Raw genomic sequence first — 26750 nt, forward strand, 5'->3', positions numbered from 1 at the left:
GTATTTACTGCACGTTTGCACCCTTTAGACCGCGATGATAATGAATGTAAAGTGCTAGATAAAATAATTAATTATACTAGTGTATAGTGTAAATGACATGCAATAAACATGTGTATACATTTTAATGCTTTCAAAAAGATGTCTGGATTTCAGCACATGACTTTTGGGATGAATCACCTGTCTGCCAGGTGGTGGGCTGTGGTGAGTCACTGAACCATCGTACACAGCGTTGCTATTGGTGACCATTTATACCCCTACACTCTTCTCTGGTGTGAGGAAACTCAGAACAAGAGAACTTCTGTGGCTGGGAGAACATTATAGTCCCCTTGGTAAAGAATCGGTGTAGGACTGACCTATTTCAACAAGTCATACAATATGCAGGAGACTGGCTTCACTTTGTTTCCTTTCGGTTCTATCGTCAAGAAAGGCTTTGTGTTAAGGGTGCTGTGTGTTTGTGTATGTGAGAGAAGGGGTAACAACTGAGTACCAAAAGCTAAAATAAAGAACACACTTACAGAAAAAAAGCAATTGTAAAAAGAATTGTGTGGCTACCCTTTAACTTACGTGAATGTTTCTGTTCTGAAAAAGATAGTGGGAACAGGAAAACAAATGTTTATTGTTTTGGTGAATCCTCCATAGCTACAATACCTTGCGCTTTTGTTTTTTTACAATATCGCACTCATTCGTCCTGGGAGGAATGGTTGCATGACGCATCAAGGTGTGGTTGTCAATGAGTGAACATGCCCTACAGGTACAGCCATATATGGACTGCTAACCTCTAGCTGCATATTCTTAAGATATGTAAATAAGTAGCGTTAATATAGGGTCTAAGATATAGGCTAGTTTAGCGTACACAATAATACACCTATTATTGTTCTCACTGTTGAATCGTTATCAGTCGTCATGTCGCAGATAAATTGTTAAAGAGTGACGCTAGTGCTGCTCTCGTCCGGCAGTGGTTTTCCCAACACTGAGCTGCGGGTCTGTGTGAAGCAGGGTGTGGTAGTGAACCCTCATGGTATCGGGGGCGGAGCTTGCATTGAGGCATTACTGTCACACTCGCATTGTTCAGCGATACTAGAGTTGAAGGGAAAGTAGAAGGTCGACAGAAAATTCGCCGAACATTCTCTCTCCGGACCACTGTCTCTCTCTGGAGTGTTTCTAAACCACCGTTTCAGTCTAAAGGTAAATGACGCTACGTCCGAACACGGCTTACTTTGCAGTTAAACAAATTGCCTCGCACTTTAAAATGTCGAATGGTCTGCTTTCTTCTTTTTTTGCGATTTGGTGTGTTTAAACCGAGCCGAGTTGGAAACGCGTTAGATAAACTACTCTTGCCTATTTTATCATTTGTCGTGATACATTTTGAAAGTTGCATGTTTTAACATTGTAACTATAGCTTTAATGGGCTACCTATCAGCTTTCTGACTCAGCTGCTAACGTTGGATGTAGTCTAGGTTTTGTCTTGCCATTTTTTTTTTAAGTCGGTGTCGTTTTACCTGTGGGGTGTAATTTGCCCACTACTTCCGTGTATTGGTCGAGCTTGAGCGATATCCAAAAGTGCAGACGAAACTCGATACAAGAGGAGCACACTACACTTGTTTAGATCTCGGATGGTATTGGATTTTTAAAGCATTTTCTATCAGTAGGTGGTGAAAGTTGTGGTTGTCAAATTGACAAATCAAAAGCCTCGACTACGTGGGCAGGCAATTTCCCCTGAATGCTGTGTAGCAGGGTTGCTCCCTGATTTACTGCGTTTGTAGGCTACCTAAAATAGATACAAAACTAATAAAGTACATGAAATAAAAAAAGGTTTTTGTTTGTAATGGTTAAGTGAATTGCTATGGATTACACAATATATGACGGATATCTTTTGTGAGTGACTAGCCTATGTGTGTGAGACATGTTTGGCTACAAAGACATAGCGAGGCAGGGTGGATATAAAAGTGAGAGGAATGAAAGTGGTGAGTCGGTCTTAATCTATCTAAAGTGGACATATATGGAAATGGCACTATGTGCGTCTGTTATGGGCCTGCTTACGTTTCTCTGAACAAAAACATGATGAAAGGATAAGATAAGAAGTGATGTAATAATATTACTTCTGTGCCCTCCCTGGACACACTTCCACAGTCTTCAGGTGGGGTTCCCACACTTGGGTGGGTGATTATATTTTGCAGAACTGCTGTATATAAATGTCTGTAACGCACCTTTTGAGAAGTATCCCTTCTGAGAGCTCAGTGCTATATTTTCCCACTGCCACTATGTTATCAAGTCTATTTGCCATGTGCTAGGCCTACTTCACAAGGATGGAAAAACCAGGAGTCACACACTATTGATAATACTTCCCATCGCTCATGCTGGTCAAGCTGGGATTTGGCCCAGTGTTTAAGTGGGCCATTAGGAAGTACTTTACATCTCTAATGTATTCCAAGCTTTCCTGTATGTCCACTTCCTATAACGTATCTTGTGTTTTTTCCGGTAACTTCCACCATCGATGGCTAAAGTGAAATTTGAGGTGTAGGCTACAACAAACTGAACTCATTGCAGTCAGTGTTTTAGTGGGCCTTTGGTTTACAAAGCAAAACTGGCTTTGGTGTTTTTTTGGAAGTCAGTTTAATGACCGGGTCTTAATGTAGCATTAAAGAGGCTAAGCTGTGTCCTGAAAGTTTGGCTTATTTTAGTCCCAGCCGTGCAAACAGGGATTGGGGTCTCTTTTTGTGAACGCTTGATGAGTACAGCGTACACAGAGGCAAAAGCAATCAGCCTAAGGAACATGTCTGCTTTTAATTGAAGAACTCTTTAACTGAAGAACAGTTACAGGGCGGCACCAAACTGGAATCCCGTCCATCCACTTCATCATTCTTAGAACGTTCCAGCAATGTGGTGTTTGCTGATGGCAACAAAGCCACAGTTGTTTATCTTTATGATGAAATGATGTCCAAACATTTGGGTTTGCTCTTTTGGCACCCAGTGAACTATTTTAAGCATTCGTCCTTAATCACTAGAACCACACAGGCGATCGCTCTCAAGAGCTGATGCTTTGCCCAGTTTGACGCTCTGCCCAGATGCCCCCCCATTTGAATTCCATCCGCATCCCCAGGCAGCTAACGGGACAGGGCACAGAAGGCTCTGGGCACTGCAGTGCAGGCTGGTGGGGACCTTGCAGCGCGGCCCGGGGGGGCGGGGGGTTGAGGCGTGCGGGGTCACACAGACTCTAATCCCCCACCAGGCCTAAATCCCTGGAACTGTCCTACATTAGGGGCCAGAGGCAGGGCTGTAAGACTGATGGATCCTTCAATTTATAAATACAGTTTCTCTCTCTCGCACACACTCACACACACACTCACACACACACTCACACACACACACACACACACACACACACACAGAGTGAGAGTAAGGGGGGTGGGAGAGGTGATTAATTCACCAAGAAGCAAATCCGAGTTGCTACTGTCTGTCTTTCTATGTCTCTTTCGCTCTTCTGCTCAATCTTTCTCTTGCTCTCTTTTTCTCACTCTCTGTTTCTTTCTACCTCCCTCTCTTCTCTCCCCCTCTCTTAAAATGGCCTGGTCATGGCTGGATTTCAGTGTCTTTTGTTGTCCTCTGTGGTGGCTCTTAAAAAAATCTTTGTGCCTCCACCCCGGGCTCCTGCAGTCCTGCAAGAGGCAAGTGCAATGTTCCACAGTAGGAAAGAAAAATAACCAATCAGCATTCAAAATGACAGGTCTTGATGTTGTTACTGGGTGTTGCTTGGCTTGTCTGTGTCCCAGGAGAGCGTGCTTTACGTTAACGCAGGGGCATTGACTTCACAGCTCAAATGCATACGGCTCAGTGGGTATGATGCCTGTGTAATCTGGGCTGGGGTTAAATCCCCTGTGCTTTTAAGCACCTGCACCTTCACAGACAATGATACCAATCCAAAACAGATTAACCCTCCATCAGCTAAACCCACTGACTGGTTCAGTGTTATTTAACCTTCGGTATATCAGCACTTACCAATGATCTCTTTAATGCCCACAACCAGAAAGAGGGGGTGTGGAGGGGGTTTGGTTTTTCTTTTGTCTGACTGATTTAATGTGTCTGTCACTGAATCACATACAGCTTATATTGTGTGCCTTTATGTGGATGAGTACACAAGATCCTAATGTTGGGTGCAGTTTGATTTCCCCCCCCCCCCCCCATTTTGTTTATGATGGACACATTCTATAGCAGATTCAGTGTCTGTCCCCTCATCTGACTGAATAAAACGAACAAATCAGGAGCTGTACCCAGATCAGCATCCACTACCACCAACACGATGTTACATAAGTGCTCAAGTCCACCCCTGCCGCTGTGGTGTCATGAGGCTTTCCATGGGTCTATGCCTGTCATAGAGGAATAAATATTTCATCACCCACACGTCACGGTTCTTTGTGTGAAGCGACTGCATGTCGAAGTGTTAGTTAAACACAACATTCGTTCTGCGCTCTGGCCTTCACTTGCTTCTGTGTTTTGTTTGGGTTTCCCCCTCACCCCTCAGAGTCAGATTGCTTCCAGTGCAGTGAGACATGCGTTGACTTGCAGACCTGGAAAACAGTACATTCCTGAGGGGAGCTGAGTTATTTTTCAGTGCTTTGGGTACTGACACACTTTTGTGAGGCCTCATAGTTCACTCCATAAAAGTGCCTTGTGATTTTTGTGCAGTGTCGTCGGAACTGTACAGGCAGGGTAGAGTTCCCTCCTATTGTGCAGCATATTCCTCCATTTGCAAGTGTAGATTTCAAAGGAGGAATAATGATGAGTAATTAGGTTCATGGCGAGGACTGTCAGAGTCTGTAGGAATATAATGGAGCCACACCTCACAATAGCTCCCACACAAAAGAAGTGCTGGAGGGAGAGAGGGAGAGGGAGAGAGGGAGAGGGAGAGAGAGAGAGGAAGGGAAAGAGAGAGGGAGCGACAGAGTTAGGAAGAAGAGATTGAGTAAGGGAGAGGGGGAGCGACATAGTTAGGAAGAAGAGATTGAGAGAGGGAGAGACACAGAGTTATGAAGAAGAGATTGAGGTAGGGAGGGAGAGACCTGTGGGAGGGGTGGTGTGAGACTGCTGATCATCGAGGATTCTTTACACCATTGGTGTCATTGGTGGATTCGCATGCTCCTGAAAGTCTCACCGTCCTGTTTAGATGAGCTGATGCGTTGGTCATGGCTTGTGTGGGCCTGGAAGTGGAATGATGGGATTTGTGTGGGGCTGAGCAGGCAAAGAGCCCTGGCAGGACAGCCCAGGCTGAAATAGCCAGCACTCACCCAAGATGTTATGCAGCACCCCACTGTTAGCAGGCCTACTGTCTCAGATTATTTTTCCTTGAAAAAAGAAAGGCTAGACGCCAGTTGAGCTTCAGTTAATTAGTGTAGCAAGGCAGTGCCTCTATTGAGAAAGCTATCTGCGCTCCTGCCAACCTTGTAAGCTGCCATCTTGTCATATTGTACGCCACTCATTAAAGTTTTGTACCCTTGGATTTATGGCAGCTCTGCAGCTCTTGATTGATTTGAAAGCCCTTTCCCCCCCGGCTACTGAATGCTCCTTGACTAGCTGACTGTACGTGACTTTGAAAAGCAGCGTGTTCCCGAACGTCCCCGCAGATTTTATGCTGCGGCCCTACGGTCTCCCTCAGCGACCACTGCTCCTCTGAAATATTAACCATCTGTCAAGGAGGCTCACGTCAGGGCGGCAAACTCATGCATACCTATGAGGATGTAGCCCCTGTAGTCGCTAACCGGGGAGAAGCGACACGACGGCGCTCGTTAAAAAAACTTAAGAGGCAGGATGTCTGTTTACCGTGGAGCTGCCAGGACGTTCAAAATGGGACATCCTCCTTCAAACCTAAAGAAAGCCCTCGTCTTTTCTCAGCTACGCACCAGGGGCAGAACTTACATAAGCACCAGATTTGATTCACTCTCCCCTGTCAGAACCTTGCGTGTCGACAGCTACCCAAGTATCCCATAACGCAAGCATACAGACATGTCCAACTAACACCAGCACAGGTGTCCAGAAGTGGAATTCCAAGGGCCGGCACGCACACTCTTGCTCACACATGGAGCTGATCCGGGGCTGTAGCGGCCCACGTCCAAGTGTGTGGAAGCTTGCACGCTAGCCACCAGCTGGGAGCTACTATGTGTACACAAGCCCTTGAAAGCCCTTGAAAAGTTCTTCAGTACGAAGGCGGCAGCGGCAGCAGCAGCAGCGGTGGCTGGAGGAGGAGGGATCCTTAAGCAGTGAGGATCAGGTTTCCCTCACTGTCCATGTCATCCATGCAACCACCCCTATTCCTGGTTTTGCCTTTGATGTATATGTTGGCCTCGCATACTGAAGAGTTTTTGCGGAGGTCACACCGAGATGGCGCCCAGAAAGGAATGTGGTTGCACACACCGAAATCTCAGATATGGAAACGATTCCATGTGTAAATGCTCCAACAGACATCTGTAGTCTAAGGTCTAGAAGAGGCTGTGGTTTATACGCTATGGCTAATACAATATGGATGCTACGCTCTCGTCTTACTTCAACTCTGCTCTGTGTAGAAGTGCTTTACTCGCTTCCATGAATGTTAGCTTTATAAGTTACGGAGAAGACCTATATTAAGGTCTAGACCCACAATCGTCATTAAAAAGGTTCTCAAGAGCTTGCGTGGGTGACGTCAGTGTTTGTTTTGCTTGTGTTGGTTGCCTTTTAGCGGTGCAGTGTCTTCGCTAATACCCCTGTTCAGCCCAGCTGGGGCCATCAGGGAGAGTTTCGGCAGCTCCTCTTGCATGGCCTCTGTTTCTGTCTGTGAAGTAATCCTTATCTCTCTCTCTCTCTCTCCCTCTCTATATCTCTCTCTCTCTCTCTCTCTCTGTCTCTCTCTATCTATCTTTCTCTCTCTCTCTGTCTCTCTCATTGTGTGTGACGAGAGACGCATTCCTGTGGTGGGTTTGGCGAGGCCCATAGTTCTTCCGCAGGTGCTTTTTAGGACAGGAGACCTATGATCATTTTCCAACCCGACAATTACATTGCACTTCCTCAGTGTGAGGCAAAGGCGTCCATGACCTCATGTAATAACCTGGTGCTGTGCTAACTGTGCATCACAAGATTTATGAATATTTCACGCCTAAGGTTAAGCACTCTCTCTCTCTCTCTCTCTCTCTCTCTCTCTCTCTCTCTCTCTCTCTCTCTCTCTCTCTCTCTCTCTCTCTCTCTCTCTCCTGCTCTCTCTCTCTCTCTCTCTCCCTCTCTCTCTCCTGCTCTCTCTCTCTCTCTCTCTCTCTCTCTCTCCCTCTCTCTCTCCTGCTCTCTCTCCATAGCCATCTCTTTTTCTCCATCCCTCTCTCCTCCTCTCTTCCTCTTGCTATCTCCCCCCCCTTCTCTCTATCCCCCTCCCTCCCCTCTCTCTATCCCCCTCCTCCCCCTTCTCTGCCCCGAGGCAGCTGGCAGCCTTGACCAGCTGCTGGCTGTGGGCAGTGGAGGAAGTGGAGAGTCTGGGGAGCCACTCTGTGACCACAGGCTCTCGCCAGCTGGGGCTCAGCTGGCCACTCAGGCCGTCCCAAAGCCATTAACCACATTAGGCCACCGCTGCTGCTCAGTGTGTGTGTGTGTGTCTGTGTGTGTGTGTCTGTGTGTGTCTGTGTGTCTGTGTGTGTGTGTGTCTGTCTGTGTGTGTGTGTGTTTGTGTCTCTCTGTGTGTGTCTGTCTGTCTATCCATGTGTTTCTGTGTCCGTCTGTCTGTGTGTGTGTCTTTCTGTCTGTGTGTGTGTGTGTGTGTGTGTCGTTCTATCTGTGTGTGTGTGTGTCGTTCTATCTGTGTGTGTGTGTCGTTCTATCTGTGTGTGTGTGTGTGTGTCTGTCTATTAGTGTGCGTGTGTGTGTTGATGTGTTAAGAGCTGCTAAGACGTACTGAAAAGCTCCTCGGTGTCTTGCTGTGTGAATGCTTATTCCCTGCCAAAGTCGGATTTTATTTATTTATTCATTTATTTAATTATTAACGCTTACTTGTGGAGAGTATATCCCGGATTACCTTCGACTTAATTATGGTTTTTGTAACAACAGGCATTTTAATGTTGGAACATCATTTTCCCCCTCTTTCGGTTGAGGTGGTGGACATTTTCCCAGATCAGTGCTATAGATCAGTGCTATACATTTTAAGAAGTGTCTCATGAATCTAAACACGTCAGAGCTGTGAGTCTCACACAAGTGTTTTCGAAATGCCATCTGTAGCATGTAAGCCAGCCCCACACACCCACACACACACACACACACACACACACACACACACACATACATACCTGTGGCACACCCACAATGAGACATCATGAAGACACACCCTGTCTAGAAGGGGAGGTGTGAGGATGTTACACTTTCTGTGGGAAGGCTTTTCATTGCACTCTTCGCTCCTCTCGCCACAGGCCAAGGGTTAATGATCAACAGCTTATCTTGGTACAGGACACAAGACTGGAAGTTTAAGTTTGAATGTCGTGGAGAAGAAGAGACAGGCAGACCGCTAATGGAAGAAGGGGAAAACAAAGGAAGAGACTCAGTCTCCACTTTGTCATTTCCTCTTTCTTTTTTTTACAGTGTCACCTTAGGAGGAGTGTTTAAAATGCAGGGCCATCTTCTCTGTACTGCATAGCAAACAGTGTTCAAATGAAGTGGGAGCTCAAGAGAAATGGAGTGTGAGCAACAGAATGAGAATAGAGTACCCAGGAGACAGACAGACAGAGAGAGATGGGGGGCAAGAGAGAGAGAGAGCGAGAGAGAGAATGTATTGGATGAGTGTGGAATGTCACAGCAGGATTGTGGAGCAGTGCCTGCCTAGTGCAGAGCCCCCTCCCACCCCATGCTCCTTCCCTCTCCTCTACATCACCAGTCGGGTTTGACTGCGGCCCTGCTTCACAGCAGGCTCCCCCGCTGACATCCTCCCCCCATTGTGTGTGCTTCCGGCAGGCCGTCTCTTCCCCCCCCCAAAAAAGCAGCACAGAAAAAAAGTGTCAAATCCAGTTTCCCACCATAACTCTATACGCCCTCAAGTGCCAGTGGGCCCTTGGCGACAGCTCCTGTATGTGTTGTTAGTGGACACAAAATGCTATCAGTCATTAACAGCCTGCTGTAACCCGGGGCCAAAGTCCATTTAAAAGAGATGGAGCATTTCAGGAAGTTGTATTCTCTTGAGCACTACCATCTCCTCCCTTGATTAGATTGTAGATGTTTAACAAAGACAGGCTTCTTCTTGAGTTAATTGTGCGCATGGGTAAGGTCATCACTAATCCAATGACTTTCTGTCAACAGCAGTGATTATGCTTAAAAACCAAGAGGTATTTTACTAGTTTGAAAATCCCATGTGCTTTTAGAAATATTCTATTTATTACCTTCACCATATCTGTACATGGCTCTCTGTATGCAGGGTTTAGTTTGGCTTGCGGTGGCAGGCGAGTCTCTATGCCAACGAGGGTGCCAGAGGTTGTTATTGGTCGGGCGCTGCTGTAACGTGTTTATCACCTCCATGTTTGGTGCTGAGAGGAGAAGTATCTGAGGTCAAGCACGTCTCTAGAAGCGAGAGCACAGGTCCCGGCAAGTCAGTAGCTCCCAAGTGAGAGCAAGAGAGTTGCAGAGATAGATAGAGAGAGAGAGAGAGTTACAGAGAAAGAGAGAGAGTTACAGAGAGAGAGAGAGTTACAGAGAGAGAGAGAGAGAGAGTTACAGAGAAAGAGAGAGTAACAGAGAAAGAGAGTGTTACAGAGAGAGGGAGAGTTACAGAGAGAGAGAGAGTTACAGAGAGAGAGAGAGTTACAGGGAGAGAGAGAGTTACAGGGAGAGAGAGAGAGTTACAGAGAGATAGAGTTACAGAGAGTTAGAGAAAGTTAGAGAGAGTTACAGAGAAAGAGAGTTACAGAGAGAGGGAGTGAAAATGAGACAGACAGATATAACGAAGGACAGAGATAGAGAGAGAGAGAGTAGGACAGAGAGCGAGAGAATGAGGGAGAGAGAGCAAGGTGGAGTGTGAGGGTGAGAGAATTGTGCTATGTTGAGTTCCCGTGCTGAGGTTCAGGGCGGGGCAGGGTGTGTCTCCAGCACTGGAGGTTAGAGAATACAGCCTCACCCGCGAGGGGTACTTAGGAACACTTATGTAACACAGGTTTAGAGGGAGCCAAAATCCCTCCGTTCCTAAAAGAAGGTTGTTTTGGATGTTTCTTGTAGAGAGTGAAAATGAGTGAGGCCGGATGAAGGAGTGGGAGCAGAGACTGCTGGTGACACGAGGGTGTGATCTGGCGTGTAGATGTTGAGTAGGCTGTATCAGGGTTTTACAGCATATCAGTTGACGTACCACATCCAGTCATCTCGCACTGTAAACAAGAGGGGCAAAAGCTAAGGCAATGAAAGTCCAGAAAAGTTTCATGCTGTCTGTTGAATTGTACTTTCGAACTGAACAGAAACAAAAAGTTTCTTTTTTTATATATATATATTTTACCGGTGGAAGAGAATTAAGGTTGTACCATTTCTAATGGTACCTTATTTCTTTATAATTTAGTTAGTGACACTTCCCTTCAAGAGAATTTCCGTTCAAGAATGTTTCGCAAGAGAAATTAAAACTGTCCCTGATGGCAGCCAGTTAGGGACAGCCCTGATTGAAGTGCTCTGTAATCTGTGTCATCTCGTGTGAAACATCAGTTCTTGAGAAAAGAGGTGGTGCTAGATTTTTGTCGCCCTTCCCCTTCTGGAGAAACGTGTGTACCAACACCTGCAGAGATGATGCATGCACTTCTTTAGTACAGGCATGGGCACGTTCCCACCCCACCTCCAACACCCAACACCCCACCTCCCACGCCCCACCCTCTGTCCTGCCCCAGCCTGCCACCCCTGGTGCAGTAGGGTGTGGTCCAGCTGCCAGTCAGAGGTGAGTGATGGCGGTGAGTCACCTCACTGTCTGTTGTTTTTCTCACCGATGACCTCACGAGAGACACCCTCCCCCAGGGATGTAAAATGGCCGCTTTGAAAACGGAGAGTGAAAGATGACACCCCTAAGCAGCCCCATTCATTTAAAACCCCAGGATGACCAACCAGTGGATCAACCTCCACACCATAGCCTTTGAGAAGAGACGGGGAACTGAGAATGCCTTTAAAGCATCTAATTCAGTCCAATAGGCTGCCAAAAATAGCAGTTGGTCCAAAAATACCAGGCTGCCTAGTACAGTATCTTTTTTTTTAATTTTATTTGAGATATTTGTCCTGTACAGTACTTCCACACTAAATGGGTTATTTCAGAGTGTCTCACAGGAGCTCTTTGTCATTCCAGGACATTTACTACAAGGGGGTTCACTAAGACACAACATGGCACAGTTATTAAGGAGGAGCTTACACCGAAACCAACAACAACTCCCCCTTTTTTGTTTTGTTTGAAAACGTCTCGTCTTCAGGAAACCCTTATGGAAAAGAAAATATATATTCACCGTTTTCATTCCTAAATGACCACCAGGCTGATTATTCACCAGTTACAAAAACATAAATGGTATGTACAGTTTTGTATGCAGTGCTATGCGCTACCTCAAAAGACACCGGAGGCGTGAAAACTCAGGTCAGTCGAGGTGACAGACTAACACTCCCACGTCCCCCCCCCCCCACAGCTCTTAGTTCAGTTCTCACCATCTAGAGACTATACAGTTTGGTTTGAGGCAAACTTTTTCACATCGAATGTCTGGCGTGACTCCGGAGAGATAATCTCACTCTCCTAAATACCCAAAGGGGCTTTTTGGGAAAATATATTTTTTGGAAACATTAATTCAAGATGACGGCTTATGACAGATGATTGTGTTCCTCTCCCCTTTATCTGCCACTGTTGGTGTGTCGGTGATAACTAACAGTTGCCCTGGTGAGAAAGCAGAAGGCCAGAAAAAATGGCTACTCCTTACCATCTCGCAGATGTCTGAAGCTGCTGACTAAGAGAAATTGGACCCACTGGAAAGAAATGGAATGTTTGCCCCCTCCCCTCCTCCCCATGACTTCCAGTAATCCCACCACTGACTGTTTGTTTTCTTGCCAGTTTGGGTCTTTTATCACTGCTTTGTAGATTGAATCTGGCAGCGTGATGGTTGAATTAGAGACATTATAGTGTTGAGACAGGGGGAAAAAAAAAAACTAAAAACTTTGAAGTCAAGCTCTTGGTTCGTATGCGTGAAGTGATTTGAAATCCAGGCATATTTTCTTACAATAACATTGAATTTGTATGGCCACCTGTGGTTCTGATTTGTTCCTGAAAGGGTGTGGGTGTGCGTGTGCGTCTGTGTGTATGGGTGTGTTTGTGTGTTTGTGTGTGTGTGTGTGTGTGTGTGTTTGTGTCAGATGTAGACAACCAGAACGGTTCTCCAGAGACCAACCAACCAGCAAACCCCCCCCCCCCCCCCCCCCCCCATCCATTAGCTCCCAGACTTCCGCCCCCTCAGACGATGACTCGGCTTCACAGGAAACCGTAATCTGTGGCCCTCACACTTCAGATATCATTCCTCCCCCGCTTCCATACCGTGACCCTCCCACCACTACCGGTCAACTAACGGTCAGCATGGGACAAACGAGTCAAAACCTGAACGCTGTCCATTGGCAGTGAGAATGGCGTAAAGCATGTTCTAATTGCTTGGACAAGCAAGTTAATATGGGTTTCTTCACACGCCTTCAGCCATGCAACAAGGTGTGGCCAACTGTAAAATGATGAAATGAGAAATACAGGAGGTCTGATTTTGTAAGTGTATCGCTACGGAGACATGGGTGTTTTTGTGATGTCATAAGTCAGTAGTTTTACGGTTCAGTCCTCCCTCAGATGATCTTGTCTGAGAGCATTTTCAGAAACCGAGAGGGTATGGCAAATAAGCCCACATGTATTTCTCTTACCAATTCAACAACACTAGTGGCTACATTTCAGACATCAGGCTCACACAAATAATTGCAGACACATTCACTCACACAAAGAAACAATAGTGAACACACACACTCGCAGTTCTTGTCGGTGACCTTTGATAGTATGGCCTCGTATCATAATTATAGTTCTGTATGACATGTCGCCTACTCAGTCCTTGACACCCACCAGACACTGACACACACACACACACACACACACACACACACACACACACACACACACACACACACACACACACAGAGGCCACCACAAGTCAAAAGGTATGTGAGCAATGTGCCTAGTAGAACGCACCCCACTCTTTTTAGCCTCTGCACATTTAAAATGCTGGTTCCAGAATTGTGTGTGTGACTGTATAATCTTTGCTGTAGTTAACCTAGAAAAAGTCTGTGACTCAAAGCCTGTTGTCAGTATGGAGATACGTGAGCAGATATCTGTTTCTGCATTATAACAAAGGGAAACACACACATATACACACACACACACACACACACACATATTCACAAGCCAGTCAGTGGAGCCAGCACCACAATGCGGTAATTCTGGGGGAGGAACAGAGGAGGATGTGGTCAAGGGAAAGGCCGGTCACTGCAGCCACAAGCAAGAGGTATAGAGGAGAGACGAAGAGAGGGGGAGGGGGAAGTGGTTAACTTGGATGTTTGGTTCCTTAAACGAGTTGCCAGCGCAGAAGAGAAGAGAAGAGTCAATAGATGAAATGAACCAACGCCCAAAAGAAGATCGGATCTCTTCATGCCTGTAGGCCTAGATCTGTTTCTTGCGTCTCAAGGTGTAATGGTGGCTGGTGCCTTCTCAAATGCGGGCCAGTTGATGCATGTAAGTGGTTATAAATGATCCATGGCAGTGCATGTTTTATGAAGTCTGTGTGGAAGAGACTTTGGCGTACATGGGAGAGGGAAGTTCCATTTTCAGGTGTACATTGAAGTTGGATACTGAAGTGTGTGTGTGTTTGTGTGTTATGTTTTTGATAGACTTTGGATTGAACAAAGTTTTTTTTTTTTGTATATACAGTATATATTCAGGATATTTTCTTTTGTGTTTGCAATCAGGGTGTTGCTAGTACAGGGATAGTGTGTGTGTGTGTGTGTGTGTGTGTGTGTGTGTGTGTGTGTGTATGCATGCAACATGTCTTATACAGACAAGGTAAATGATCAGGGCGTGTGCCTTTGTGGGTGTATGTGGTAAGGGCTTGCACGAACAAGCGATGATTCAAACACTCCGAGCCGGTCGAGCAAGTGGCGCCCGCAGCCGCTGCCAGGTTCTCCCGTTCCCACGGATACTGTATAAGAGGCGGTGGCACGGCGATTGTGGGGTGAAAGGTCAGCTGGCATTCCTCCTTAGGCAGCTGTGTCCCTCCCTCTGCTCCTCCTCTGCTCTGCTCTGCTCTGTTTACACGTGCTGAACGGGCGCTCTGTCCTGCCCTCCCAGAGAGCAAAGGGCGCGTGTAGCTCGGTTGGAAACTCCCAGTCGTACACTCACGTGGTATTTGAGGCAGATAAAGTTGTTTTGAAAAGGGTGCAAGAACAGGGGCCTTTTCGAAGTTACATGGCATAGTTTGTAACCGCTTCAATTTTTCTCTCTTTCAGGTATTTTTTTTTTCACATTAATCATCTTGACCTGAGCCCCGGAGGCTACAATGGCAATGCAGAGTATGTACAATTTCTAATATCATCGTGTGTCTTTGAATGTTATGATTTTAGTCATATAGTCACGTAGATTTAGTGTCTACTGTCCTCATTCATTAGATGTTGTGTAACTAATTTAAGTCGCCCACGCGTTGTAGCTCATTTGTCATATAAGTCCTATAACATGCACTGTCTAGAGGTTTGCTTTTAATTAATGGTGTGCTTCTGCACTTCAGCTGGTGGCACACACCAAGGAAACCAATATTCTAAGAGTGCAGACTCTTTGTAGATTTGCTTTATAGGATGTAAAGAGTGTTGTTAACATTGACATTCTCAGCCATGGGGAACGCTATAAAAGCTTTAGAGGGTTTTAAAAGAAATGTGTAGCATAGTAACATAGCTTTGATGAGGAAGCCGTTTTGTATGCATGTTGTTTATGGTGCTTGAGTCATGGTTTCCAGCTGTGCTTAACTGTGCTTCTGTTGTTGTTGTCCTGGTTCAGTGGGCGAGCCTGAGGGCATGGTGAAGGTGCAAGAGTGGCAGCAGACGTACTACTCCTCAGACTCTGGCATCCAGTCGGGCGCCACCACCGTTCGCACAGAGGACGACGGGGTAGAGTATGGCAACAAGCAGTACACCGTCACCACCACCGTCACTGCTGACAGCGCTGCAGGTAGGAGCGCTGTGGCCTGGGCTCACCAATCGTGTGTGTGTGTGTGTGTGTGTGTGTGTGTGTGTGTGTGTGTGTGTGCGTGTCAGCCTATTGTTTTCACTATCTGTGCCCAAAACATGGCAAACTCTTTTTCTCAGTTTTCAGCTAATTAACAATTATTAAATTAAGAATCTCCGTTCATCAACCAAAAGTTCAGTTCAGTAAAACACTCAACTTTTTTTCTCCCTCCTAAATGCAGCTCCCCAAACCTGCTTTGGTTGGATGAATAGCAACACTATTAAAACATCTAAACTCTGATCTGCTATGTTTGAATGAATAGCTAGACATATAAAACATCTAAACTCCATTGTGTGTGAGGAGAGCGCACTCAGAGCGATTCTAGACTGACCCCCCCCCCCCCCTCTACTCCCACAGATCTGGAGTCCCAGTTAACCCTCACACGGGCGCAGCGCGTGCGTGCGGCCATGTTCCCCGAGACGGTGGCGGAGGGCACATCCATCCTCTCCACACAGATGGACAGCACCCAGATGACCAATGTGCAGAGGCTGGCCGAGCCCTCTCAGCTGCTCAAGTCCGCCATCGTGCACCTCATCAACTACCAGGACGACGCCGAGCTGGCTATGCGTGCCGTGCCCGAGCTCACCAAACTCCTCAACGACGACGACCAGGTACAAACCCTTTTTTTCTCCCCCTCTGAAAAATGAACTCGGAGATAAAACTTACATGTACATCTTCGTTACATACGTTATAAACAACCATGATAGAAGACACATAGAAAATGTGAATCGTTGCAAAAAGCTATAAACACATGAACTCCAGTAAAAGAAGGCGCATCTCTTTACGTAAGTTATAAACAGAGGAGTCCCAATAAATCAAATAAATTAAGTGTCACAGATTTTTACCGGTAAAAGCTTGAGAGGCTGCGGAAAAATAGGCTGTGGAAAATTAGATTGGTAGAAGAAGGCCAAGCCATTATGAATAATTCTGGTCATTGACTGAATGTTCCCAATTGCCTTCATGCATGAGGAGCAGAAGCCAAATGAAAAGCAAAGACTGATTAAAAAAAAATCACATTTTGAACAGAATTCCTATTAGCACATTGTAAATATGTTAAAAACACTGCTTTCATTTACTGCACTGCATTTAAGACAGACTGTTTCATATCTTAACATTATGAGCAATACGGAATGGAAATCTAATATTTGACATGGGCATTAAAAAGCTATCCAATTTGGATTATTGTTGCTGGTTTACCAACATTTCATCACTCCCTTCCCTCCCCCCTCCCTCTCTCTCTCCCTCTCCCTGTCCCTCAGGCGGTGGTTAATAAGGCGGCCCTGATCGTTAACCAGCTGACCCGGAAGGAAGCGTCCCGGCGGGCGCTGATGCAGTCCCCTCAGATGGTGGCAGCCGTAGTGCGCGCCATGCAGAACACCAGCGACATGGAGACGGCACGTGCCACCGCCAGCATCCTGCACAACCTGTCGCACCAGCGCGAGGGCCTGCTCGCCATCTTCAAGTCCGGCGGCATCCCTGCGCTCGTCCGCATGCTCAGGTAAGGATGGAGCCAGTCACAGGACCTTTACCAATCAGTCTGTGGGTTACAACTAAACTGACAGTCCACATGTATTCCACTAAACAGTCAGATAGTATTTATTTTTTTCAGTCAGTCCACATGTATACCACCTAACAGTCGGTTAGTATTTATTTATTTATTTATTTCAGTCAGTCAGTCAGTCCACATTTATACCACTTAACAGTCAGTCAATAAGCCAGTCCAAACGTATACCACCAATCAATGAAATGGCTTTGTGTCAATCAAATGGCTTCAACTACTGCATTAACTGCACTTAAGTCAGAAAGAGGGCTGGGTGAAAATAAAGTCGATGTCAAAAGTCCATGCAAAGATCGGCTCTAGTGAAGTGTAGGTCGAAGAGGCTTTTACGCTGAGGTGACAAATATCGTCAGTTAAGTTCTCCATAAACACGATGGATTTGTTCAAGCGATTTCTCACAATACACTGCTCTGTATAGTTTCACAATTTGTACGATCTATTTACACCACTGTCAACTGAGCTTGACCAGTTTAACCACCAAGGCAGGGAAATGTGCCGAACCTCAAGTTAAAGTAAACCTACATTCAAACGTTCACTGCCTATAAGGCTCGTTTAGATCAGAAGGAATCGACCCAGGCAGTTCCAGCGACACTAACCGTTGACCTCCGACCTCCTACCTCCCCCAGCTCTCCGATGGAGTCGATCCTGTTCTACGCCATCACCACGCTGCACAACCTGCTGCTGCACCAGGAGGGGGCCAAGATGGCCGTGCGTCTGGCCGACGGCCTGCAGAGGATGGTGCCGCTGCTCAAGAAGACCAACCCCAAGTTCCTGGCCATCACCACCGACTGCCTGCAGCTGCTCTCCTACGGCAACCAGGAGAGCAAGGTGTGTGTGTGTGTGTGTGTGTGTGTGTGTGTGTGTGTGTGTGTGTGTGTGTGTGTGTGTGTGTGTGTGTGTGTGTGTGTGTGTGTGTGTGTGTGTGTGTGTGTGTGTGTGTGTGTGTGTGTGTGTGTGTGTGTGTGCTGCAGTACCTGTATGCAATACCAAGACACTCACAGACATACATCTGTGGACACAAGTACACACCGATGCTTTCACACCCAAACTCCACCCTCAGGCACCGCACGCAATCACATATATATTTCAGAGACCCTGAGATACATTCTAATCAATCAATCAAACAGTTTCTGACGGGTAGTGTTGTGCTCTCCCTCCAGCTGATCATCCTGGCCAATGGAGGTCACGAGGGCCTGGTGCACATCATGAGGAACTCCACCTATGAGAAGCTCCTGTGGACCACCAGCCGTGTGCTCAAGGTGCTCTCCGTCTGCCCCAGCAACAAGCCTGCCATCGTGGACGCTGGTAAGTCACGTCATGATAGCGCACACACACACACACACACACACGATGGGGGAGCCCAGGCATCAGCGCTCCTAACTGCAGCGTTGTCAGGGCACACACATACACTATTTGTGTCATATACAGTATTGCCTGAGGGTACTGCATACAGTGTGCCAAGGATGTTAATACTTAATGTCCTCACTGCACTGAAAATGGAATCAACCCTCTGTATCTCATTCTTTCTCTCTCTCTCTCTCCCTCTCTCTCTCTATGTCTCTCTCTCTCTCTTCCCTTCTCTCTCCCCCTCTCTCTCCTCTCTTCTCTCTCTCTCTCCCCTTCTCTCTCTCAGGTGGCATGCAGGCCCTGGGTAAGCACTTGACGGGCTCCAGCCAGAGGCTGATGCAGAACTGCCTGTGGACTCTCAGAAACCTGTCTGATGCCGCCACAAAGCAGGTGAGTGAGCGCCAGCCTGTCCTCCACCATCACCATCTCTGTACTTAATCTGCTTCACAAGAAATAATCTGAAATAAGCCACCATCTCATGACCAGATGCTCCTAAATCATGGCATCGAAACCTCATGACCCTCATGATGCTTTAACATAGTCAAACTAAAGTGCCCAGTGTCATGCAGACAAGCTAAAGTTATCCCTAGTTGGCTTATTAATTTAATCTTCATGTTAAGTAAAAGTTATGATAGTGGAAGACATGATCCCATCCCATGATCCACCAAGATGGTGTTGTGATGTTGTACTTTTAACTTAAACTAACACTAAATGAATTGTTAACTATTTAAAATTGCAATGTAATAAAGTAGATTTCAGTGTGTCTATACACATGAAGCGCAGACATGAAGTTTTATATTATTTATGGTCTAAGCAGTAGAGTCTTTGACAGTGGTGATTTAATTTCATAAATTGATCTCATGTCTCCCTCTTTCTTTCTTTCTTTCTTTCTTTCTTTCTCACACTTTCTTTCTGTCTCTCCCTCTCTCTTTCCCTCTCTCTCTCTCTCTCTTTCATTCTTTCTTTCTTTCTTTCTTTCTTTCTTTCTCTCTATATATATATATCCATCATCATCACCAGGAGGGTCTGGACAGTCTCCTGATGGACCTGGTCGGCCTGCTCTCGTCCGACGACATGCACATGCTCACCTGCGCGACCGGCGTGCTCTCCAACCTCACGTGCAACAACGGCCGCAACAAGTCCCTGGTGGTGCAGGGCAACGGTGTGGAGGCGCTGATCCACGCCATCCTGCGCGCCAGCGAGAAGGAGGACGTGGTGGAGCCGGCCATCTGCGCCCTGCGCCACCTCACCAGCCGCCACCCCGACGCCGAGCTGGCCCAGAACGCCGTGCGCCAGCACTACGGCATCCCCGCCATCGTCAAGCTGCTGGCACAGCCGTACTACTGGCCTATCATCAAGGTGAGCAGAGACAGAAAGAGAGAGAGAGAGAGAGAGAGAGAGAGAGAGAGATACTACTGCTTGTCTATGTATATGTATATATATGTAGCGGTTCTCCCTCCTTCTCTCACACTAAACTCTATATATATATATATATATATATATATATATATATATATATATATATATATATATATATATATATACACAGCGGGTGAAATAAGTATTGAACACGTTGCCATTTTTCTTAGTTAATATATTTCCAAAGGTGCTATTGTCATGAAATTGTCACCACATGTTGGTAACAACCCAAGTAATTCATACATACAAAGAAAAAAAACAAATACATTCAGAAATTAAGTAATGTGTATTAATGTGAAATAACACAGGAAAAAAGTATTGAACACATGAAGAAAGGGAGGTGCAAAAAGGCATGGAAAGCCAAAAAAACTGCTGGAATCTTTCGGTAATTAGAAGGCAATCTGGCCCCTAGTCAGTGCAAATTAATATCCCAACTGATGGCCTATAAAAAGGTGTCTCATTACCAAGGTGTCACATAAGAAGTAACTCATGATTGGTAAAAGCAAAGAGCTCTCTCAAGACCTTTGCAACCTTATTGTTGCAAGACATACTCATGGCATTGGTTACAGATGCATTTCTAAACTTCTGAATATTCCAGTGAGCACTGTTTCGGGCCATAATCTGGAAATGGAAAGATCATCATTTCACCATAAACTGGCCACGACCAGGTGTTCCTCGCAAGATTTCTGACAGAGGAGTGAAAAGAATTATCAGAAGAGTTGTCAAAGAGCCAAGGACCACTCGTGGAGAGCTTCAGTAAGACCTGGAATTTGCAGGTACAGTTCTTTAAAAGAAAACAATAAGTAATGCACTCAACCCCCATGGCCTGTATGCACGCTCTCCACATAAGACTCCATTGCTGAAGAAAAAGCATGTTGAAGCTCGTTTAAAGTTCGCAGCACGAAATTTGGACAAGCCTGTGAAATACTGGGAGAATATGGTCTGGTCAGATGAGAGCAAAATGGAACTCTTTGGATGACATAATGCACACCATGTTTGTAGGAGACATGGCACTGCACATCATCCCAACAGTGAAGTTTGAAGGTGGGAACATCATGGTGTGGGACTGCTTTTCAGCATATGGTACTGGCAAATGTCACACAATTGAAGCAAGGATGAATGGAAAAAATGTATCAAGACATTCTTAATTAAAATCTGCTGCCATCTACCAGGATGATGAAGAGGTAACGAGGGTGGACATTTCAGCAAGACAATGAACAGCCAAGGAAACTCTCAATTGGTTTCAAAGAAAGAAAATAAAGCTGCTAGAATGGCCAAACCAATCACCTGACTTGAATCCAATTGAAAATCTATGGAAAGAACTGAAGATCAGAGTTCATAGAAGAGGCCCAGGGAACTTTCAAGAATTGAAGCCTTTTTGTGTTGAAGAATGGGTCAAACTCACATCTGAGCAATGCATACAAGTAGTTTCTCCATACAGGAAGCGTCTTGAAGCTGTCAAAGGCTTTTGTACAAAGTATTCAATAAATATCAGTAAGCGTGTTCAATACTTTTTTCCTGTGTCATTTCATATTATTAGACATAACTTCATTTCTGAACTAATTTGTTTTGGTTTCTTTGTATGTTTGGATTACCTGGGTTGTTACAAACATCTGGTGAAAATTTCATGTCAATACCACCTTTGGAAATATATTTACTGAGAAAAATGGTGACGTGTTCAATACTTATTTCACCCGCTGTATATATATATATTGAGTTTAGTGTGAGAGAAGGAGGGAGAACCGCTAGTCAATAGAGAGGGAGGAAGAAAGAGAGATATGGAGAGAGGGGGAGGGACTACTGCTAGTCTTTAGAAGGAGGGAGAACTACAAGTCTATAGAGGCAGAGGGAGGGACTACTGTTAGTTTATAGAACGAGAGAAGGAGGGAGAACTGCTAGTCTATTTATATAGAGGGAGATACTTCTCTTAGTCTATAATCAAGGTCAGCAAAGAAGGGAGAGAGAGATAAGGAGGGGGGAGTTAGGTGTGGAATACTACTGCTGAGCCGTCATCAAGGGGATGAGGGGAAGGGGTGATGGAGAGGGAGAGAGAGAGATACTACTGCTAGTCTAGTCTTTAATCAAGGTCGGGAAGGGGGGTGAGAAAAGGAGAGTGGAACGCCACCAATGGGGGAGGGAGAGAGTGAGGGAGAAGGGGTGGATGGATGGAGTAGGGAGTGCTGTATCTGAACATCATCAAGGTGGGAAATGGTAAATAGGAAGGAAAGTGAGGTATATGACCTGGAGATGAACAAACACATTGATCAGTTTGAGTTTGGGAGAAAGAATGAGCACTTAGTAATCAGATCTTATGTCTCCTCGAGGCTTCAGTAGGGCCAGACAGAAGGGAGGTGACACAGACTCAGAGCTCACAGTGATAAATAACTTGCTGAGTGTTAGCCTATTATTAAGCCTATTATTTAGTTTTTGGAATGTGCTGATTGATTCCGCCTTTTGTCCCCCCCCCCACAGGCTGCAGTTGGTCTGGTCCGTAACCTGGCACTGTGCCCAGCCAATCAAGCGCCTCTGAGGGATGCAGGGGCCATCCAGAGACTGGTCAACCTGCTGCTGAAGGCCCACCAGGACGCCCAGAAGCACGGATCCGCCGCCCAACAGACGTACCAGGTAATGCCTCACACAGTTTACTCTGAACAGATACAGTGGTTGTCTTACACACACACACACACATACACACACAAATACTCGCACTGCAACATTTTTGCAGTCTTCTTAATCTTGCTAGCCTGCAGTCTCAAAATACCAGAACATAACATGCCTACAACCTGTTCAACAAGTTGACACAGCAGACGACACAAAAACATGTTGACAACTGTATAAACTAAATTCAACTCTGTCTCTTTCTCTATCAGGATGGTGTGAGGATGGAGGAGATTGTGGAGGGCTGCACAGGAGCTCTGCACATCCTGGCCCGAGACCCAACCAACGCCGCCGACATCGCATCCATGGATACCATCCCCCTGTTTGTGCAGGTAAGGGCACAAGGAGCCTTTTGGATGTAAGGAGTGGAGCAAGCAAGAGGAGTGAATAAGATGCAGAGAGGAGTGTGTCTCTGTGTGTGTGTGGCGGTGAATTGGTGTTTGAGTGAATATGTGTTAATGGAAAGAGAAGATTAGTGAATAAGTAAGTGCATGAGTAAGTTAGTGAGTGGATTTCCCATGGCTGTGAAATTGTCCTTGTGAGAGTGTGTTACCGAGTTTATCAGAGACAGACACCTGATTTGGACAACGTCATGCATACGTGGCTAACTCATCCCTTCCCCCCGTCTGTCTCTGTCTGTCTGTCTCTGTCTGTCTGTCTGTGTGTGTGTGTGTGTGTGTGTGTGTGTGTGTGTGTGTGTGTGTGTGTGTGTGTGTGTGTGTGTGTGTGAGCAGCTGCTGTACTCTCCAGTGGATAATGTGAAGCGTGTGGCTGCTGGGGTGCTGTGTGAGCTGGCTGTGGACAAGCGCTCAGCCGAGGCCATCGACGCGGAGGGAGCCTCTGCACCACTCATGGAGCTCCTGCACGCCAGCAACGAGGGCATTGGTGAGAGGATTTAACACCCAGGATGTCAAACATGTTTACAACCCAACAGATCAAACTTTATAGTCCACAAAACTAAAAGACAAAATGAAAAACTGCAAATATAAACACTTAAAAAAGCCGCAACACAAATAGGGAGACGTTTGAAATGAGAGCGACAATAAGAGACAGAAACCAGACAACAGGAGACTCTCGAACAACGAAATCCCTCATCCAGCACAGATTCGTCAGATCATTGGATAGATGAATAAATGGGTAGATGGATAAAAGGGTAGATAGATAGATGGATGGATGGATGAAGGGAAACTGCGGATCAAGGCTATTCCATTCATCTGTGGGAATGACAGAGAGAAGCCAGGAATATGGCCGTCTAGAATGCCTAAGTAGAAAAGAGAAGATTAACTAGTTTCTTCGTGTCTGTAACTCAGGCAGAAATCTCCTCAGACTTGATGGAAGTGAGGAGTAAGGGAGGAAGAGGGATTTGCTGCATTAAAGTAGGGAGGGTTGGGGGGGTGGGGGGGGGAGAGAGACATTATTTTGTTGTCAATGTGTCCCTGAAACATGTGCTTTCCAAAGTCAAAAAGTCAGTGTGCCAAGAGTAAAATAAATATTAAAAACAATGGTGGATCAAAATACTAAATAGAGAGGAAAACCATTATAATGACTGACTCTCTCTGTCCTCATCCCAGCCACCTACGCTGCCGCCGTTCTCTTCCGCATCTCCGAGGATAAGACTGCCGACTACAGGAAGCGTGTATCAGTGGAGCTGACCCACTCACTCTTCAAGCACGACCCTGCCGCATGGGACATGGTAAGCACTGCGCCCCCTTGTGGAAGAAGCAGCCCACCACAAGTCAGCTCTATGCAATAGCTTTCTAGGTAGTCAGTCGCAGCAGTAAGGCTAGACACTGACAACTTTGTGTTCAGTGAAATAAAGGTTCGCACACCTGCTTACTTGGGGTCAGGAGACCTGACCTTTTGTTCTGAACTTTGACCCTCTTGCATTCCCAGGCACACAAGACAGCACAGATGGACGTTGGCTATGCAGCTGACGGTGAGTGTTCCTCTTGTTGCCTATGTCTCTAGAACTACATTTCCCACAATGCAATGTGTACGTCCTACCATAAGAGTCACTGACCGGTGTTGTGTGTGGTTTTGTTCCACAGAGGTGGACACAGGATACGGCTACGGCGGCTATCCTGAGGGTATGCCCATGAATGGCATGCCCATGGAGGGTGATATGAATGATGACTATCCCCCCAGCATGGCCTACCAGTACAACGAGCCCTACTAACAGGTCACTGCTTACCTCCACGCATACACGCTCATACCAGAGGACACAGGCAGGCACACACACCCACACACCAGGCGATACAGGCACACACACACACACACACTCAGAGGACATGAAATACACCAGAGGATACATACATACGTACACGTACAAACACACGTACACACGTACACACACACTCTTCAAGCTTGTACACACATATTCACACTTTACGTTCAGCATGCTAAAAATGGTTTGCACAGTACACAGAAGGTACATAGAAAACACACACAAATACATATACACACACTTCCACAGTCTGAAATAGTATACGCAAACATTCACCTTACCACATTTAGATACACCCATGTATTTATATATGCATACATTTTTAAATGCCCCCCTGACTTCACCAGTAGGTATGAAATGACTTAAAGGACTGTAGCTGTCCAACCAAGTCTGTAGCTCTGTGTATTAATGGCTTTCTCAAAGCTGCTCTTGCTCAGAGCTTCTGTGGCGTCTAACATCACTCACTCTAGTCAGGAAGTACACCTCTTTGTGCTTCTTGGATGGCGTGAAGAGGCTAATGTGTGGTTTGCAGCAGCCAATAGCAGCGCAGTGGAATGTTCTGGCACCACTGTTGTGGACAGAGGCGACTTTTTCTTATAATGTATCCATTCCTGTCCCAGATGCGTGAAGATGAACGGAGAGATGAGAAGAGCATGGAGAGAGGGATCTTCTGAACGAGGGAGGAAGCGTGAGGACGAAGTGGAAGAAATGCGTCATTCTTCGTCTTCACTGCTTTAACACGACTCTGATGTGACGCTCCGTTCTGCTCTGCGCTGCGAACTTTGCCTGCCGTCTCACCAAGGCCACCACAAGAGTCCTTATTTTTCCAAAATAATATCATTCTTTTATCTTTTCTTTCTAGTTTTATCTTCTTTTATGGAAAGATTGTTGTATTTTATACAAGGGCTTTTAAGGGTGTGCAATTGTTTTTGTTTGTTTTTCACTGCGCTTAGGCGAAAGAATGGGGAACACTACTGTATGCCAAAGAGATTTGTGTTTTATTTTGTAATAATAATAGTAGTAATCATTTAACTTCTGATTTTAGTTGACGCTGTTGTTTTCATAATCATAATGGAAGAAACAATATGTACAGCCAGCATTGTGACTGAAGACATGTTGGCGCGTCTAGCCCAGGTAACTGACCTCAGACCTGTCTTCTGATGGGTCTGATAGAAAGCTCAAAGGTTTGGAACATGTACAGGCAAAGCTGATCTGAAGTCAGATATTTTTTTTTTTTTTTTTTTTGGCCTGACACTGCGCTACCCATAGTCCACCACTACATGACTTTTATAATACTACTGCTGCACCTCTTGGTCTGTGACCAAAACTTTACTGGCTAGAACTGGCACGTCAAACTTTTTTGTGTGTGTAGGTGCGTGTATGATTTTTGTAAGCGCTTGTGTGCGTGTGTGCGTGTGTGTGTGTGTGTGTGTGTGTGTGTGTGTGTGTGTGTGTGTGTGTGTGTGTGTGTGTGTGTGTGTGTGTGTCTTCATTTTATTTTCCTTTCCCTAGTTGCTTTTCTTAAAATGAGTGAGGTAGCGCTACAAATCTGCTGAGTGACAGTTATGGTCTTAAAAAGTTATGTATATGAAATGCTTTTATTATTTGTGACAATTAACTCTGTACATGTCAAAATTAAGGAAATACTGTCAGCGAGCTACGTGCTGTAGGGACATTGACAAATCTAAATGAAAAGAAGTTTGGTAGGTGTGCAGCAAGCAGGTGGAGAAAGACCAGGAGGGAGGGAGAGAGTAGCCACTTCCTGACTCCCTGGACACAGAAAAGGTCAGGATTTGACCTTATAATATGGCGGTTTAGAGACGGAAATAAACCTATTGACAGGGAATTGTTTTGTCTTTCTTAGAACGTTTTTACTTAATATTTTTTGTCATAATAAGAATAAAATGAAATTGTCTAACAACGTGGTGTGCTGTTTGTTATGTGTGTGTGTGTGTGTGTGTGTGTGAGAGAGAGAGAGAGAGAGAGAGAGTGGATTGATTTGACATTGTTGAAATTATGGTCTTTTGCTATGCCTGTGTGAGTGTGTCAATGGATTTGACAATGTTAAAATGATGATCTTTTGCTATGCCTGTGTGTGTCAATGGATTTAACAATGTTGAAATTATGGTCTTTTGCTGTGTGTGTGTGTGTGTGTGTGTGTGTGTGTGTGAATGTGAATGGATTTGACGATGTTGAAATGATGGTCTGTTGTTATGCAAGTGTGTGTGTGTGTGTGTGTGTTCGTGAGCATGTGTAAATGAGAT

General features: G+C 45.7%; 2 protein-coding genes across 3 annotated transcripts in view; one reads left to right on the forward strand and one right to left on the reverse strand.

Annotated features, from left to right (window-relative positions):
- hap1 (huntingtin associated protein 1) overlaps positions 1-6784 on the reverse strand; it is a gene marked incomplete at its 5' end in the record, with an annotated part of 41441 nt that extends 34657 nt beyond the window's left edge. The window contains 2 exons of the mRNA XM_080843594.1: positions 6069-6226; positions 6730-6784. Of these exons, the coding sequence (XP_080699720.1) occupies positions 6069-6226; positions 6730-6784 (213 nt within the window). The remainder of the gene's footprint in view (positions 1-6068; positions 6227-6729) is intronic.
- Positions 1052-26337, forward strand: jupa (junction plakoglobin a). Of its 2 annotated transcripts, none has more exons than XM_080834485.1 (16): positions 1052-1185; positions 14512-14574; positions 15053-15223; positions 15638-15891; positions 16540-16778; positions 17465-17666; positions 17999-18143; positions 18472-18575; positions 19206-19544; positions 22077-22229; positions 22475-22594; positions 22997-23147; positions 23834-23955; positions 24156-24198; positions 24311-24441; positions 25107-26337. In XM_080834485.1, the coding sequence occupies exons 2-15, from the start codon at positions 14562-14564 to the stop codon at positions 24436-24438; spliced, it is 2184 nt and encodes a 727-aa protein (XP_080690611.1). In that variant the 5' UTR covers positions 1052-1185; positions 14512-14561; the 3' UTR covers positions 24439-24441; positions 25107-26337. The 2 variants fall into 2 exon arrangements, with proteins under 2 accessions (XP_080690611.1, XP_080690612.1); XM_080834486.1 differs by having other exon boundaries at positions 24311-24349.
- Positions 26338-26750: the final 413 nt, after the last annotated feature.

This window comes from Sprattus sprattus (assembly GCF_963457725.1).
Source record: "Sprattus sprattus genome assembly, chromosome: 1".
Taxonomy (NCBI): domain Eukaryota; kingdom Metazoa; phylum Chordata; class Actinopteri; order Clupeiformes; family Clupeidae; genus Sprattus; species Sprattus sprattus.